At 37.1% G+C, this 19021-nt stretch overlaps 1 protein-coding gene across 1 annotated transcript; it reads right to left on the reverse strand.

The window, feature by feature from the left end:
- Positions 1 to 221: 221 nt before the first annotated feature.
- Positions 222 to 17968, reverse strand: LOC113508182 (eukaryotic translation initiation factor 2-alpha kinase-like). The gene is made up of 17 exons (XM_026891139.1): positions 17699 to 17968; positions 16321 to 16438; positions 14342 to 14492; positions 9644 to 9821; positions 8860 to 9016; positions 8273 to 8416; positions 7703 to 7901; positions 7050 to 7327; positions 6270 to 6466; positions 5602 to 5742; positions 3748 to 3758; positions 3597 to 3690; positions 3040 to 3316; positions 2522 to 2647; positions 1653 to 1872; positions 987 to 1180; positions 222 to 362 (listed from the first exon to the last, which is right to left on the reverse strand). The coding sequence occupies exons 1-17, from the start codon at positions 17842 to 17844 to the stop codon at positions 225 to 227; spliced, it is 2769 nt and encodes a 922-aa protein (XP_026746940.1). The 5' UTR covers positions 17845 to 17968; the 3' UTR covers positions 222 to 224.
- Positions 17969 to 19021: the final 1053 nt, after the last annotated feature.

Consider the following 19021-nt stretch of genomic DNA (forward strand, 5'->3'; position numbering starts at 1 on the left):
TTACATGTTACCTACATGGTTCTATCTTCCCTTTCACCTTTTAATGTAAAACTTCTGATAGTGGTATTGAAACAGCAAACTACAGGATTTTTGTAGCGTTAATTGACGACTTATTACTACTTTAGATATGGTTCAATAGCATTAGCAATCGCAGAAGTACTTCGATGTAATACGAAATAAATACATATTATACCTTAAAGTCTCTACCTTCCATTTGGTACATGTTACGCGGCCGCCATAGCAGGCAGTATGAAGTGATGTTCAGGGTTGGTGAGCTGGAACAGCGGCGCGCGAGCTCTCACACCTGTAGCTGTTGGACGCTGCGAGGGATCCTCGCTCAGCATCAGCTTTAAGACTTCCGTCTGAAGATAATGGGTGAAATTAGTAGATAATTAATAGGAATATGTAGAGAAAGTTGTTTGGATGATAGTCATTTTAATAGTGACGCTAGGTTAAGGTGTTTTTCATCCAGTACACTGATCTATAGTTTTCATTTTTCCTTTGGAAAGCGATTTTTGGTATTGGCGATAAATGACAAGTATTGGTTCTTTGGTTAAGCGAATTGTATTGTGACTCACTGTCTCAAGTTACGTTTTCCAATATGTAACGTTCTTATTGAGATTTTTTTATCTTTATTAATGTTTTTAAAGGGGTTTTATCCATATGAATACGTCAACCACATCGTACCTTATACAAAATTCACTTACACAAGTTTCATAATTTATAGGAATATGTAAATGATACTGAAAAGGATATTGAGAATTTGTATTTAAATTATTTAAAATCCTTGTATCACCGAGGGTTACACAAACATTCAATTGACATGCACAAAGACACTCATACTCAGAACAAGGGATTGTGAATCACAAAAACACTTGTTCTATATGGGGATCGAAACCAAGACACGACGCGCACAGCGTATTTTTCCCAGTAGCCTCAACCACTCGACTGTCCGTACGTTCAAACAAATTTTCAAATATACTGACCTCTTGAGGATAACTCTGAGTAAACTGTTCAGGATACAAAGAGTTCCTGAGCCGTAGAAGACACGCCACGCGCTCGGCCTCCGTAGCGAAGGGCTGCAGCAACTCGAACAGGATCAGGCCGAGGGAGTATATGTCCACCTTGTAGCTGTAGGGACGGCCCAGCAGCTGTTCCGGTGACATGTAGAGGTGGGTGCCTGGCGAACGATATGTTGGTAAATAAGGACAGAATTTTGACACTTTTAAGTAAAATTACTAAATAAAGTCAGATGAAGCTTTTTGAATTGTATACTTTATTACATGTACTAAGAGTTTAATTTCGTTTGAAGAGTCTTACAACAATTCTGATATTTTTGATGACGTCCAAAGCAAGAGCACTCCGTTATCTTGCCTTGTCTTATGCACAAACAAAACCTGACGCTGTTTGAATCCTTAAAACGTATTGAAATAACTATTCAAAGTCACGTGTCCCGTTAAAATAGTTCGATACATTATAGAATTCTATCGCCTCTTATTTTATTCCATTCACAGCAAGTAGATATCAATTATCACATCCTACAACAAAACCGAATCGTCCGTATGGAACCGCCGCTATTATCATTAGCACGACGCGCTAAGACCAAGTCTATACAAATTAAACTTACAGAAATCATCAAACATCAAACTCACCAACTCTATACGTATGCCGTTGATGAGGGTCCACAGCATCAGTCTTCTCCTCGCCATCATTAGAAGTGTCGTTCATGGCGGTGACCAGCCCGAAGTCTCCGACCTTGACGCGGCCGTCGGGAGCGAATAGAATGTTACTCGGTTTGAGATCTCGATGGATGAGGCCCGCTAAGTGGACGTATTCCACCGCTGATACTATCTGACTGAATAGGATCTTTACCTGGTGATAAAATAGAAGATAATGTAGTGGTTTTTCAAACGGAAAAACAGAACCCTATTTATAAATCTCCTTATTACTGAGGATGCACTGTGTATCCATCTGTACAAATCAAATCCTTTGTCAATGTAAGCATAATGCATCCAGTTCGGCACGTTGTGTCTGTCATCATTCACCGTCTGTTCCTCATGAACCGTGATAGCTACACAGTAGAAATGTTCACGGATGATGCATGTCTGAAGTCGCTTTAAGAACAAATAACAAAAAGTTAAAATCGGCATTGAGTAAAGGTTGTAATAAACATCAACACTCAACAGTGTTAACGAGAACAACTGCCGACAAACCGTTATGCAGTTTGCCAGAGTTTTTGTAAATATATTCCTTGTTTAATTTTGAATAAAATGCATACAAATAAATGTCACCCAACCAATTTGTTTCTTGTTTAGCCCATTTGTATGGAGTCCTAAGTGTCGTCAGTCCGACTCACTTCTATGGCTGGCAACTTGTATCTCTGTAGGTCCCATGCAAGAGTGTTGGCAGACATATTTTACCTACCGATTTCTGAGCTACGGACTTTCATATCTATCGCCCAGTGTATGATCTATTTGTTAAAGAATCCAAAGACTTTTCCCACGTATAACTGTTAGCTCACCTTATCAGCCCTGGCGTCGCACTTGCGGTTGTCCCGGAGCCAGTCGTGCAAGCTGTCGCGCCGACACAGCTGCATCTGGATGTAGAGGTACATCTGCGGGTGAGGACCTGCGGGCGAGGGTCCGAGCTACGGACCACCATGTCCAGGGACCAGTGGCGAGTGTGGCCCTTCTGGGGTACAGAAATAGGTTAATTAGGTATAAGAGTTCGTTAGATCAGGAGAAGACGAAGATTTAAAGGAGTATAGTTTTTTATTAAAACGTGTTGTACGGGTTAAATGGTCGTTAAATGGTTATGGACTACAAGAATACAATTCGAGAAGATGATAATAAAAGTAAAATTTTAGAATTCTGTATCTGATATCATAAATGCAAATTTCAAAATTTTCAACTTTAATTCTTACACTCCATCAAGTTTAACAAGGACTTATAAATATCACAGCAAACCCCCCCCCCCCCCTCCGCACGAATACTAACCCAACAAATTAAAACTATTTAAAACTTATAAAACCAAGCTCACCTTCTTCTTCCTCCCAGTAGTAGAACTTTCAGTCTTATAATCGCACTCTTTAACTCTCTCCAATCTCTTATCAAAGGAGTTTCTCTTCGACTCTGTTTCGGAGTGAGCGAATACTATGAACGAGTCGTCGTCGGGCTTCGAGTGACTGACGTCATTGGTCCTTGAGTGTGTGACGTCGTTGGTCTTTGAATATGTGACGTCATTGGTCGGAGTTTTGTCGGAGGATGGTGCGTTCTCATCGAAAACTATGCTGAAGGAATCGTCGCAGCTGAAGGATCTGTGAAAAAATGTTATGATTTTGAAATCATATTCACTTTGTATACTAGCGAAACAAATCGATGGACACAGAGTTGACTCTATAAGGAACGCTTTTCTGTTCTTTTGCGATATGAAACCCTAAAAAATTGATGTCTAAATGGATATCAAAATTATGACACCCTGATTTTCACCCATTGCAATAGGAAGGTAATGTAGTCTCAGTAAAATATGCAAAAATACTCCTTTTAAAAAGAGGTTAGTATAATACACACACATAAACAAAAACTCGATATAAATACCTGATCCTCTTGGAAGGCTCGTCCTTCTTGAACTCCAGCGCGTCGAAGCTGAGGTCTGAAGACTTGAGGTTCAGCATGACGTCACTGGCGGGCGCTTGGCGGGGGCGGGAGAGGTCGCCGTGTACTCATCGGACATGGCCACTGATTACACCGTCCAGTTCTCTAAGATTATATTTTTTATTAATTTTGAGGTTAAATTAATAACGATAATAAAATAGGTAACCTAAGTTAGGTAAAAGTAGTGCTTACTAAATTGTAAATTTTTTGACGATGGGATGGCATTTCATTATAATGACAATAACTGCAGACAATAGGTTATCCTCAATGATATTTCAAAGTATCAGCCAGAAATTTTAATTATCATAACTTTTAAAATTTTATTTGCTTGAAAACACAAGACAATACTCAACCCAAACAATTCTTATTTTCGTTTACGTCTCCTACCTTATTAAGGCATCAATCCTTCCACACCCCTCTTTCCATATGCATTTCAAACAGGGACCGGCCGGATACTCATTGAAAGGGTTTTTGAAGGGGTTTTTTTAAGCGCTTCAAGAAAAAACCCTATGACATATGTTACACCTTCGAACGGATTACTGGAACCCTGTTCCGAACAGGTTACCCTTTACTACCCTGTAACACTGTAACAGGGTAACCCACTCCAACCTAAGACAATGCAATATGCACTCTTTATCATAGACATTAGTTTGAAAATAGTATAACCACGAGCGCACGTGACATCTTACCGCCCAGCGGCGCCATTGTTGCATTTACCGAGCGACTTGTAAATATGGAATAAAAATCATTGTGGATATGATCTTACAGTTTAATTTTGCTTGTCGCACTTTTCAAATGTTGTGATATATATTTTTCGTGTCTATACTTGTAGACCAGGGTCGATAATTTTCAAACCAAAAAAAAAATAGTAGGATGAAACCCATTAGAAAAGGAGGGGAAATATTATAAAAATGAAAGGAAAAATAATTTACGGGTGATCTGAGGTCGGGAAGGGGGTGGAGTGACGTTTGAAGAGTAAAAAACGGTTTTTATCGATTTCCGGCATAACTAAAATTCGTATCGAAAAAAGTCAAATGGCAAAGTTCTAAAAGAAAAAGATCTAAAACTTTTGTGTTTACATTTTTTTCACATGACCTCAAAATTTATGTGAAAAATCTAAAAAACCAAGATTGTCGTTTTTTATTTTTATCTTTTACAAAAATTTATTTTTTCACCTTATTTTGAATAATATAAAAAAAAACACTCTAATTTTCAATCGAAAATTCACCCGTCAAATCTTCTCAGAAAATGCAAAAAATGAAAAAAACTTGTATTCGATTTTTTTTTTAATTATTATAAATAATTTCATCTAAAAAATTTGATCTCATTTTGTGTTCAATAGACCAATAATCGAGGAAGGTTTTAGGCTAGGTATATAAAATTACGCTGCAACTAATAGGAGCGAAGATTTAATGGAAAATGTGGCAAATACGGGGAAAAATATAATCTTCGAGGGCTTTCGTTCAAAAATTCCTAACTTATATCTTCTAACCACGCGGACGAAGTCGCGGGCAACAGCTAGTTACCTATATGACGTTTCGCGCGTAGGTAGTTTGTCCGAGAGGCGCGAGTCGCGGCGCGACGCGTCGGCGATAGAAGAAAATCAGCTTTAGTCTTAGTAAAGCAATGAGGGGCCGCTAGGGTGCAAGTATGCAGCTCCAGTTTAGTGGGTAATTCAGGGTAACACGAATAAAAGCCTTTCGTGAAGGTAACCACTTCAAAGGGTTAAGTTATTGAAGGGGTTAACCCCTTCACGTGGTTACCATAATGAAGGTGTTAACCATTTCGCTGGGTTTCGAGGATGTAACTCGAACAAAAGGTAACACTGCGATATGAGTTACCCCGTGTACGGGTTACCCTGTCAAACGGCTTAACTGTAAAGTGGGGTTGTCCGGTCCCTGATTTCAAACCTCCTTCACTCGCAATCCAATTATCCAATAACCCCTACCTCATCCACACCTCATCCCTCTGTTTCTGCCACAGCGGCGGCGGTTCCTCCACCCACGCGTTGAAGTACCGCACGATGTGTTCGTGGTCTAACTTGGCTAGGGCTCTCACTTCACGTAGTACGCGCTCGCGTTTTGACTCCCTGAAATTAAATATGAGTTTAATTGAATATAGGGATGAGTATTTGGTAAGGTTGGGTTAGTAAGATCTGATTTTCACAGTGGTCTGTATCTGCTCGAAAGTTCCCGTTTGGTCCCTGATTATAGGGAACGAAGAAACATTTTCGTAAGGGACTTATGCCTTTTCCGAAATTAAGAAAATCAATAGTATTAAATTAAATCTTATAATATGATTGTTTAGTCCATCAGAAAAAGACCCAAAAAATATTGAATACGTATTTTGTATAGGCAGGAGGGGTTGTAATATTACTTGCTTGTAAAAAGAGTACTGGTAAGTGACGTCACACGATTTTTTTTTTTAAATTAAGGGGAAAATCTGTCTGACAGAGATTAGTCCAATCTCCTATTTAAAACGAGTTTTACAAAGATAATATAAATGGGACTCATATTACTACACCTTTTTATTAGAACTTTATTATAACAAAAACGCTAAATAACAGATAAGCAGTTTAGTCTTTAAACAAATCAAATTATACAAAAACAAACCTACCTCCTCGGCAAAGTTATCCTCTTAACAGCATACGAACAATGATCGATATTGTTCTTAGCTTCGAAGACCACGCCGAAGCCGCCTCGTCCCAAACAGCGGAGCGGCGTGAAGTCGTTCTCGTAGCGGCCGGAGTATTCTGGAATGTTCGGCCGCGGCCCGGGTTGGTCCGGGTGCCAGCCACAGACCTGGACCACCACCTGCTTGTGGGTTATGTTGCTTTAGTGGAATAGGGCTGTTTGTGAGACGTCGATTTACGTACAGTCAGAAAATTTGAGAAAAATCTGGTCCTCTATAGTGCTAACTTAAGAAATTTTAGAACAAAATGACGTCGTTAATGTAAGTACCACATGCAAAGTTGAAAACTTGTAATGAGGATCTACCACCACGTCTAAAAGTAGTGCATTGGTTGAGGAAACGTGACAGCGCAATACAACCGTCGAGCGATCTCTCTTCCACACTCGTAATAAATAACTTTAAAACGTGACTGTAGGATCCCTGATCATATTTTACATACAGACTCTATCTAAGAAAGTATCACTCTGACTTGGAAATAATTTATAGAATTCGTGCACCGCATTTCCATCGTTTTTAAAGTAAAAAAACTTTAAAGCATTTATTATCACTTTCCTGAATTAATATCTTTCTATGAGAGTCCATTTAGACGCAAAAGAACCTATATTTAAACTTGGACAAACTGGATATTATCATAAGTCAGCTATATGCCAACCAACCAGCAACAACATATAATGGAAATAATAATAAAAATGCTTGCTTAATCACCTGCTCCTGACTAACAATCGGCAACGGGGTCTGCGCCCTAATCTTCGGCGCGAAGAACCTTGGCCAGATCATGAGGTTCATCAGCAGAGCCGAAGACACAGCAATCAGCAGGACTTCCTTCCACCAATACCAGAGCGAGGAGATATGGACGTGGATGTGATGGTGTTCAGGTTCCTCAGCACTTATGTTGGGCAGGGCTGTGTCGTCGAACAGGTCTTCTGACACTTGGACGGATTGGTCGCAAGTGTCTTCTAGGTAGACGAAGTAGCCGTGATCACCTGAAGTGAATGATATATTATGGTGCTTAATTATGTATGAAGTTGGTAGATTTAATGCTCTTTGAAGGGTGTCTGTAGCAAATAAGTAAAGAATGTTTATGGTCATTTTTTGGTTGAGTCTGCTGTTATTCAACAAGCAAAACAATTTGAGGGTGGGAGTGGTGACCTATATAAATACATCATCTGCGAAAATTCCAAATGTCTAGCTATAACGGTTCATAATTCATGATTGACAACGATGCCTCAGTAATAGGAATCGTTTTGTCTCTTTGTACCCTAAAAATTACAGTACCGGTACAAGAAGCACGTTTTAAAGCACAATTTTCTTCAAACTTTTCAGTTTCATTCTTTTCTAGTCATACAAGTTATCCTCACCTATATTGTTCCCAGCGCTCCCATACAGCGTGATAAGAGACAGCGCGTTCTTATCAGTATCGTGCAGTGATAACGCTCTCTCGTCTTCTGGCTCAGCTGTGAGCTGCGGTCGAGCTGTCACCAGTTTCCATGGCAACGGCTTCGCTGACACAGCTGTTTCCAGCTTACGAGTGTAGAATTCACTTTCTTGGATGTATAGCTGAAAGTGTAATGTTATTATTCATCTACTTATTTTGTGTAAATAGTATTTAGGCTTTTTTTGATTAAATATGATTTTAGAAGTCAGAAGTCGATTTCAGTCACAAGATACGAGTGTTACTTAAACTTAATATAATAAACTTAAATGATTATTATTATTTATTTATTTTCTATGTAACCAGCGATTATTCCGTGATTTTTCAATTTAAAAAAAGTCTCATTATATATTCTTCAAAAACCACAACTTAATTTTATAGCACACCTGGTAACAAATTTTATCACAACCGGTTCAGTAATTTAAGCGACAAATCGTAAAAGATAGATAGTGTTTGTCTGTGATAAGTTCGTAAATCTGGGATATTGTTGTGTTACCTGTTTGTCATGTACCCCTATATACAAGGAGGGCTGTTGTGTGAGTCCGCCGTTCGCGAGGGTCTGCGTGGCCTCCCATAGTACGTCGATATGTTGCAGGGTACCGGAGTACAGGCGCCATATGCCCGCTACCGGGGACTCTAGCTGTTCATAATCTATTTGTTATTATTGCTGGTTGACTGATAGACAAGTAACAGGAGAAAACTTTTGGTACAGTATCGATTATGAAATGAAAATTTTGCAACTTAAACATTGTAATTTTTAATAAATTCTACTAGCTTGTACTTCTTAATGCGAATATAAAAAAGTATTATTGCATTATCTGTGTTCAATCAAAATTATTTAAAGGAAAGAAAGATATTTCTTCTTCTAAAGGTGCAGATTGTCTTCATGTTTGCTTCTGACCAAATTATCGCGCACGACCACGCACCCGAAAACACAGTGAGATCATGAAATCGCAGGCACCTAAATGACGCGGTCTGAGTTAAAAGAAGTAATAAAGGACACGTTCATCCAAATCAGCGGATCTTCTAACCTAGCGAGGGTATTATCATGGAAGGCACAGATTATATGTCGTAGAATGTTACCTTCTGCTGCCACAGTTTGGATCCAGCAACATCTCGTACAGCGACGACTCCCTCAGGCAGCGCTACAGCCACGCCCAGCGGCGCCGCGCCCGCGCCCGCCTCCGCGCACTCCCGACGGCTTAGTGCCACGCGATGCTCGGCCACGCTGAAGTTCCATCTAAGGTAGAAGAAGCAGAAAATGTACCAGACTGCTGTATCTCGCCATTTTGGCAAAGGTATTATTGGAAGTCCAGGTTATATACTCCAGAGTATGCTTAATCTTTTCTAAAAATGTTAAACTGTTGCGTGAAAAAACAACTAAGTTATCATGGATTATTTTTCACTTCTGTTTATTAGGCTAATCTTGAGAAAAATTGAGGAATCATATTTTTGGTCATTTTGGCGTCCTTAATACATCTTTAGTACAATCCCCCCCCCCCCACTAGAGCAACGTAATTAAGACTCGAGTGTAATTAAGATCAATACGCCGATAGAATATTATAATGACAAGCTTTATGGTCTGACGTTTATTACAGCGATTCGATTAGCGTTCAGCATTTGTCTACGTCAGCTTTCTCCTACACAATGCCGGCGTTAGGCCCACTGACACCCCGGGCGAATGATTATGGCGCCCATATGCACAGAGCAGAGCAGAGCACAGTGCTGAGGGTTTGCACCAGGAGAATCAAGAGACTGCAACTTCAGACCTTGGCGCCCTGGGCCATCGCCCCATCACGCCCCCCCTAACGCCGGCACTGCTCCTACACAAACATTAACAACAGTCCACATTATTATATCAGCTCACTTCTCACTCCCGCTCCTAGGGTCCAGTGCTCTGACGGTGCTGGAATGTCGCCTCAGGACGATGACGTCACGGTCCGCGTTTGCCGTCTGCTGTTCGGTACTGCAGCCGCCGGAGCCGCACTCGTAGATCACGCCGCCGGTGTGCGCGTCCAGACCGAACCAGAGGGTCTCGCGAGCACCTATGGACAAAGAAGTAATTTAACCCTTCCATACTTAAAATGCGACTGGGCTATTCAAATGAATATGCGTGAGTAGACCGTTGTTACTTAAATAATTATGCGTCTACATCTACTCAATTTTTTTTTGTACTATTGCGTGATAAGGACGCCACCCTAGCTAGCAGTCTAGTAGTGCGCTGTCACGTTTAAACAATTCCAATAATATTAGTTTAATTCGTGACGCTCAACTTCCAGGACGACGTATTAAATATATGAATCATATGCCAGCCAAAAAGATAAGCATGCTATGTTAATTAACATAAACGAAGCGAAAGGAAAGCGTTTGGACACACTTCGGTATGTTATTATTATTTTGTTAGGAACGTTTGTTTGATGTATGTCTTATTGTTTTGCTTAAGGATTATTTTGTTTGATTTTTAAATGTATGTGTATGAATGTAAATTCCTCTTTCTGCACCAGTTAAAGATTGATGAGTGGAGAATGCCTTCTGCCAATAACTCCTACGTACCTCACAGAAAATATATGGTAGTTTTGAACGTGCTGCATTAGATTCATTATCTAAAATAATCTAAATAACGAAATAAAAGTTATTTTTATGACCAATGTTTTTATGTGAGCTAATATTTACGAAATTTAAATTAAATTTTATGAACTGGAATTCACCCATTAGAAACACTCAATTCAAACAAATTGTCGAACATAAAGTGCCAAACTTCATAAAAGTATGGGACAAAATGACAGCTATCATGAAAAAGTATGAACAAAATCGAACAGTCCGAAGTTTTGTGGTAAGAAACAGGAAAAAAAATACGAATATTGAACCTTTTTTGAAGTCTGTTGAAAATGTAGATAGTATGCAAACACTATAAGCGTCAAGAAGCCAAGATTTATACGATTTGAATAACGTTAATTATACTAATTGGATAACAGACTTATCCCGATGTACTGACCGGATTGGCCTCCAGATAAACGTAAGAATGTAATTAAAATAGTTTTAAAGATCAGTAAACCAGGTGGCCGCTGTCTGGCGACGTGCCAGTACATTCAGATAATGTTGACATGGGTAAAGATGTTTAGTGCACGCTAACACAGATTCCATTGATTAACTCATTACTGTTTAAAAAGGCAAGTAGCCTACCGTTCTTTAGGAGGGTAAAAGCTAGTTAAACTTGCATAATTCATACTTTTATAGTCTGTGACTGTCAAGAGTTTAAAAAGTAAAAAAATATGAAATTAGGTTTTTTTCCTACAATAAGTAAGTTTCCCACAATGGACATACATAAGGCACGGATAGGCAAGTGGTTGAAGTCACCACGCCAAACTCACTGTGCGTGGCGTGTCGCGGGTTCGATCTCCGCGTGGGGCCAGTGTTTGTGTGACTGAATGTCTGGCTCACAGAGGTGAAAATGGGTATCTGGTGCTTCTTTTTAAAAAAGAAAACTCTTCTGCTTATAGTTTTCTTAGGCAACATTAGGGTCCACCTCCATTCTTACTGTATTCAATTTAACATTATTCTGCCCAATTTTACTGAGTTAGGTATACAGTAACTCCCTAAGTAGTCTTAAAGACTAGTCGCAAAAATTTATAAACATTAATGAAGTCGGGATCAACACGATGGGAAAACACGATAAGCCAACTTTCGAATAAAGACCGCTCTATTTAAATATAAAAGTCACTCATCCATCCAACAATCCTGCCTTATCATTGCTAATCCCTTTCGTTAAATTAGGCTACAAAACGGCCCATAGTTTTAACCTTCCTTATCTGTCAAACAGTACATATACGTCATTACACGTTGCTGTCAGATTCCATATCCAAGAAATAGCATATTTTTTTTCTATTATACATAAGAATATAATGTACTCAGTTTTAATAGATAACTCACTGATAAACAACTGATTTAGTATGTTTTAATGGTTCAACGTCATTTTATTTACATTATATTACTAGGTTTCGTTTGTTATGTCAATAATTAAATGATACTTTTTACTATGGCATTTTATATACAGCAAATAGTTACAGCGAAAACAGTTCCAGAGTTAAAGTAATTTCCCAATTTCCAAGGTGAACGGTTCTTGTTTTTTAGCAATAGAAGAGGAAGATAGTTCAATTTGTCAAGGCGCGTGGGTATGTGTTGATAAACAGACGATCCATCAGCGTAACATTCGTAACAGAAAAACTTGAGAAAAATATTACTGAAATAGATAGATGTACGAGATGGCATAAACTATGAACAGAAAAAAAATGACTATCAGATATCAATTTACATTACTATACACGAATAAGTATTTTTACGGCATATTTGGGAAATCAGTGTTTATTACTAGAATATTATCACCCTTAACTATTTATTTACTTCTCTTGCTACAGGAGAAGAAACGGCAGAAAAATCTCTCCAGCAGTAATTAATACATTCATTTTGAGTGTCACCAAATCTCCCTAAATTCTACTAAACATCATAAAACCGTTATGTTTGCAGAAAGCTATTTGCATACGTAAATCTGGTATTATCATCTACCATTATTACGCAACGGAACTATAAATACCGAGCTATTTAACTATACAATATACCGCCCACTAACATTGGATCTATACTAAGCCTTTCGTGGTGACACGGCATTGGTCAGATCTGTAGGGTTGGCACACGTGTTAATCTTTTATGGAGAAAAAATCTGTATCACAGTTAACGGAATTTATAAGAAAAAAATATCTGACTGGAATTTATTAAATATGTACATTTAACGGGACTGTTCTTTCATTTCATTCTTAAATTAAAATATCCGTGCTCTCATTCTGACGGATTCGATAACCAAAAATAAAATTTTAGTTGTTTTATATTTAAACGTCATTCAAGTCCAAATTTTCATACTTATCAGTTATTAGAGAACGAAACATTCACGTGGTGAAAAGTGACTAAAAAAAATCACAAATTACTTCGACAACCCTATATTGCATGAGTCGCCACGTAATCATGAGCTGATTACATTCACAACACCGTTATCACTCACCGTAAGATTCATTTGTGTTTATTTACATGTATTCTTATATATAAAGTAGGTATATAACATTATTACATTCACTGTTTTTTATTTGTTATCAGATTTGAGGACGCGGAACTGTTCTGATTAGGATTGCGTATCAACCAGCAATGTTGGAGTAAACTTCTGTTTAAAAATAAATCGTTTGTTTGTCTCGTCACATTTCTAGAGCGGGTGACGCTGTTTCGATGATTTTGCTTTTTAAATTATTTTAAAAGGGGCATGGGAGGCGGCTAGCCTGTCTACCACCATCTCTTAAAATAATATTATTGCTATAGTGGAAGCATAACAGTGCAATACAAGCGAATAGCGGCGTTTCTCTTCCACAACTAGATACCATATTTTTTTAAAGATTTGGTAGCAGGTTTTAGCTAAGGTTTTTATTATTATAAGTGCGATTGCAAGCTATATATAGTATGTTATAAATAAGTTATAATAATATTATACATAAACGATTAAAGTAGGTACCCACGCTATAAGTCAGTCAAATTTGCTCACCTGAGATATTCGTACCTACTCGAAATCTTATACAAAACAATAGAAAAGAAGGTAATAGACTTTTTTATCAACACTTGGTTCTTCAACAGGAAAAGTGAGAATCTATGACTAATTTTACTAATGACTGTTTGCATAATCATTTAAAAACCTGTTTTATACGATTATTTGTTGGTCTTGGACCCGTTTTTGATGACGTATATATATGTAGACACAAATGGTAAGCAAGGAAAACTGTTGACAGAAAATCGTGTCTAGACTTACTTGACCCTAGATTAGACTTAGACTTAAGACTGGCAAATAAAGTTATTGGTGAAAAATGTTATCATTTTGTTATCTAATGCACTTGCAATGATTCAATAGGATGCAAAATCGAATAACACAATTCAGGGTTTTCTTTTCTTCTTATTTTAGAACTAAGTTAATAGTTTTTACTCGCGTGGATGCGGCCAACAATAAATAGCATGTCTTTTCTTAGCATTCTGCTTACCACACACCAAGTTCTATTAAAATCTGTTCAGTATACTCATGAAAATTTAACAGATAGACAAACAAGTCTAAAATAGTGAGGATGTATTTTACTTTACATAGTGATCAAAAAATGCTGATAAAAGTTTTATGATCTGTTAATATTGGTTCAAATCTAAACCGACACGAAATGTACATTAATATTACAGAAAGATAAAGTTTATTAGTTGTATGTTGAAAAGGGAAAACCCTTCAATAATGGGACTTTTATAAATTAACTTTCAAACACAATAAACCTGGCTGATAGTTTGGGAATGACAGACGGGAGTTTTATAAGATGAAGTAGACTGCACGGTATTTTACACTTTGCCAATCACAAACATACATAACAGCCCACACGATGCAAGCATTTTAGATATCTACAGAGTCTTATTAGTCTGGGTGTCCTATGTGTATGTGACACATTACAACAATTTTAAAGACAGATGGAGGAATATTAAAAATATTGAAATGGCTTACCAGCTATAACAAGGTCGTCCGAGTACTTAAATGATGAGGACAACAGTTGGTCAGCATCGAAGGGTAACGGCTCAATGTTGTCCCCGCTGAGACTGTACAGGCTGCCGCTGAGCGACGGGACCAAGCGGACCCACTTCCCTCCAGATGTGAGCTGCAAGGTATAATACAGTTAGGAATAAGAACAAACCAAAAAGCAATCACAATTTTTACAGGGGTCGGGCGATTTTTATCAAACAAGTCTAAGAACACCCGCAAATAATTAACTTTTAATACAAAACAAATTAAATTAAAATCGCGCAACAGACAGACGCTTTTTGCGGCGGATGTTAAAAAGAATGTGTACTTCTCAGACCGCTCGCTTTATTTAAACGAGAGTTGAGGACCCTGCATACTGTTGCCGTATGCGTGACAGAAAGGGAAGACAGACAAAGTAGTGCCGTAGCGCGTAACTTTACAAAGCGGTTAACCCACCGTCTCGTAAGAACTTATCACTTCATGAACTACTATAGATTTATTTTCGATATCTTTGTGTTGCTCAAGGGTAGTCAAGCGTTTGAGGTAATCTTAGAGATCAAAGGGAGATTACCTCAAACCTCAAACCTACTACCTCAAAGTACATAGAAAGTAGTCTTAGCCACACACAGTCGTCTACGGCATTTTTTGGGCGAAGAAAATGAAGAGTTCTCTAAAATAGTTTTTGACGTATTATCCTGGTAGATTGAAACAAATTTTAGTGATAGTGCTCTCTGGAGGATAAAGTATTCACTGAGCAATAAGAGTTCGAAATTATCGGCAAAGGAGGTCCATGACTTATTTTTAAGCATATTATTCGTTAATTTTAACGTATATGCTAATCTATCTTCGATATTAACATGAGATGTCTTACGCCAATTAATTATATGTTTATTCATAAGATCATTGTTAAACACTGTATTGAAAACATTCCTTGACTTCTAAAGCGATCGCTTGTGTTTCGTTCTATATACTAAATAAATTATTCCTTGACCTCATTAAGGGTTACTTAGAGGTCCTTACTTAAGGGTATTTTAGACTTTTATGCACGTAGGAACACAAGTAATTATTGTATCGCAACTATGAATTGGCCGACTAGTTTCGGCACCAAACGGCATTAAGCTTCAATTTCGCGTCCAATATAGCGTCAACGTCGCGTAACGGTCACCGCATAATATCCTCAAAAAAAAATCTAAAAAAACATGGTATATTGTTCTTAGTGATAAGAACACATTATACATATTGTAATTGTTTTCTATTATGATGACATATCAAAATTAATTTAAAGATATGAGTTTATTTCCAATTCAGTATAGTAGTGATTAGATACAGATATTGTTACAATCAGGTAGATAGTTACATAAAGATGATATATTATGTGTACCAACCATCTCCAGACAGATTGCTTTTTCCGACCTTTTTACACATTTAATTATCTTGTTTATAATATATGATCATTGGCCTAGCCTTTTCCCAACTATGTTGGGGTCGGCTATCAGTCCAACCGGTTTCAGCTAAGTACCAGTGTTTTACAAAGAGCGACTGCCTATCTGACCTCCTTTTAGTTACCTGGGCAACACGATACCCCTTGGTTAGACTGGTTGTCAGACTTTTTCAAGCTTCTGACTACCTGTAACGACTGTCAAAGATGTAGGAATAACAGTCGGGACCCACAATTTAACGTGCCTTCCGAGACACGGAGGAACTCGTTATGACAAAGATGGTCACCCATCTACAGACCAACCGCGTCAAGCATAGCTTAACCCGTGATCGTATCACTTATGCGGTTATAGCTTAGCCACGAGCTCCTCTAATATATGATACTGTTAGAAAAAAATATTAAATGTAAACAAGAGCTAATTCATTGTATAAGAAAAACAATACTTTCACCAGTTTATATGTCTGATCCATAAGAAAAACTTATTTCTCCAATTGACCTACATATGTTTTATTAAATTATCTTTTACCTCGACATGGTGAAGATTTGACGAGAGCAGCGGCTGTGTCTCCAAATCCCAAGCTTTGAGGCCATTCTGTGTTGAGAAGGCTGTGAGCCGTCCGTCCAATGTGCTGACTATGACTAGACTGGAAAGATTAACAAAGTTGTATACAACATATACAAATTTAAAACATATAACAATATTTTTTGGTTTTTAGTCATTGGATAAGTTCATGGGATAACACAGGGACACAGGGACACAGGTCACACAGGTCCAACATGCAGATCTAGTATTCATAATTAATGTTACATTTCACTATTGAATATAATGGTACTGAAAATAAAATGCTTTGGTAAGGCAATGTCCTACAGAATGCTCTTGAAGAAGACTTATTTGAAACATATTCTATTGAAACTTAAAAGATTCAAAAGTTTACTCATGTGTATTTATTCTGTCAAATCATTTTCTGGTCAGAAGCTAGTTGGAACTCCAAATACACCTAAATATACCTAAGTAAACCATTGCACTTTTAAAGTATGAATTATCCTCCCAAGAGTTACTGTAAAATATAGATTTTATTGAAGTTCATGGAGAAGAAGATTTTGGAATAAATATTTAAAATTAATGTTAGGCTAACTGCAAAATATGATTCAGGGTGCCCAAAAGAAGTGAAGTGACAATAATTATTTAATTTTTTATAGTAATAAGTAAACTGAGGTTTTAGCTTTGGGTGTGAAAGATTAAGATAAGATTTTTAAACTAATTACTAAAAACTAGAGGAGAGAGGAGAGAGGAGCCTATGTTCTCTTGTTTCACAACATTTTTATTGTTTATCAGCAATATATTTTTATTTATATCAAAACACAGGTGTTTTATTACTTAAACAGCTGTTTCAAAAAGTAACCAAACGAATATTTTGGTAAGCAGTACTAGCAATCTCAGTTAACACCAAGGTCAAAAGTAATTGGATTGATTGCATACTTTAACCAATGTTTATATTTTTTTTAGTGATAAACTTCAGTACAGTTGATAACGGAAAAACATTTGCACACATAGTTTTATAGTCTACACGCATGTTAGGGTAAGATTAATAAGATCCAAAGATTTTTCTAGAAAGTCAACAGAATTGACCAAGAACCAAGACTTGTCATAACTTGTTCTAAAAAGTTAAAGTTAGCTCAAAATTTCTTTAAAATAAACAGTAACATAATAGTCTTGTTATGTGCATTAAACACAAACTCAGCTTTATGAGAAACCAGTTCTTTATCAATACCTTAGACTTCAATTGTTTTGTAAACAAATGTTTTGGTCGTCAATATTTACACAAAACACGTGCAATTTTGTTAAATGTACAACTTTTAGACACAAAACACGTAAAGCTAAACGAAATATAATAATAACTCACTCGTTATGCACCGGACCGTCCTTAACATTATTAGGATTGCAGAACGGTAACTTTTGCACAGTATCGTCCGCACGTAAACTACAAACGATAAAACTTAAAGCAAACGCTGCCTTCAGAGCAATTACCCGCCAATACCAGTCCGACATTTTATTACAGCTGAATTATTTTGAACATTTCAAACCAAAAGCCGGCAATCTATTTTTTATTACGAAATCCTCAAAATATATTACGAGGTGCGCGCAGCTGACTGTAAAAACTTTTTACCACAGACTACACACATTCTCCACGTAATAACACTAACATCTGTCAAATTATAAGGAAAGATACGTTCCGTTGATCTTTTTTTTGTTTCCAGTTACTTGCGATGACTCAGTCAAAAACTTGTTTTAACCATGGCAAATGTTTTGTTTTACATGAAAGTTCTTCTACCACTTATGTAATCGTTATACACTGTGTGGCTTTATACTTTCATTAACTAGTAAAATAGCTTTAAAAGAAGCTATTATGTTTATGTTATGTTATGCTTATTATGTTACAATAACTGGTAAATTGCGAATAAGATTCGCTACATAGAGAGTCCTGTTCATATATCGTGATCGGTCGTAGCTTAACGTCGTTTAACCTCGATCTTTGTTCTTAGTTTTTTTTCACGGTTCCTGAAATACAGCCTGACTGACACAATGACGAACGTGCAGAAGTTCGGACCAACAGGTAGACGAACAGTGGAGCCTTAATAACAGAGTTCCTTTTATATTCCGGTACGGAACCAAGTTACCCAAGTTCCTGATTTTATAGAAAACGCAGTAACTAGTTTTATAAAATGACTAACATTTCTAGTTTTCATTGCAATGTATGATTTTGATTTACAATGTGACTTATAGTTACGACATAACTTGTTGTAACATTAATTTTAGAAGTTTAAAAATATATCAAAAATCTTTACTTTCTTGTCGTCAACATATTTAATGAGTGTTTTTATTGATCAACACATTGGTTAAGAAAATTATTCGCAACTGTTAGCTGCACTAGTTTGAAGCATGTATTCGATATTTTTGATATTTTTTTTGCAGAAACTATCCACGAATATTCAGGCCAAAACTGTCTATAGTACAAAAATAAAACGTTTTATGAAACTGGTTTGGACTTTGGATTATATTTTCTAATATAAACATTTATTTTGAAAACTTTATTTTTATATCAATATTAATCTTTATTCTGAGTTATCGTGACGATTACAAAACATAATTATTTTTTTAATATTTCCTTTACAGGCCAAGCCTTCATTGAACTAACTCTGAGCCATCGACAACTCAATATTTTCTT

Source organism: Trichoplusia ni, unplaced genomic scaffold (assembly GCF_003590095.1).
Source record: "Trichoplusia ni isolate ovarian cell line Hi5 unplaced genomic scaffold, tn1 tig00004048, whole genome shotgun sequence".
In the NCBI taxonomy this organism is placed as follows: Eukaryota; Metazoa; Arthropoda; class Insecta; order Lepidoptera; family Noctuidae; genus Trichoplusia; species Trichoplusia ni.

Bases quoted from the DNA above. Each gene is read 5' to 3' on its own strand.
- LOC113508182 (XM_026891139.1), bottom strand. From the start codon at position 17,844: ATGTCGGACTGGTATTGGCGGGTAATTGCTCTGAAGGCAGCGTTTGCT. The intron at 14,493-16,320 runs GTAAAAGATAAT...TATACCTTGCAG, and splicing joins CAAATCTTCACCATGTCGAG to CTCACATCTGGAGGGAAGTG. The intron at 7,902-8,272 runs GTAACACAACAA...TTACACTTTCAG, and splicing joins TAGGGGTACATGACAAACAG to CTATACATCCAAGAAAGTGA.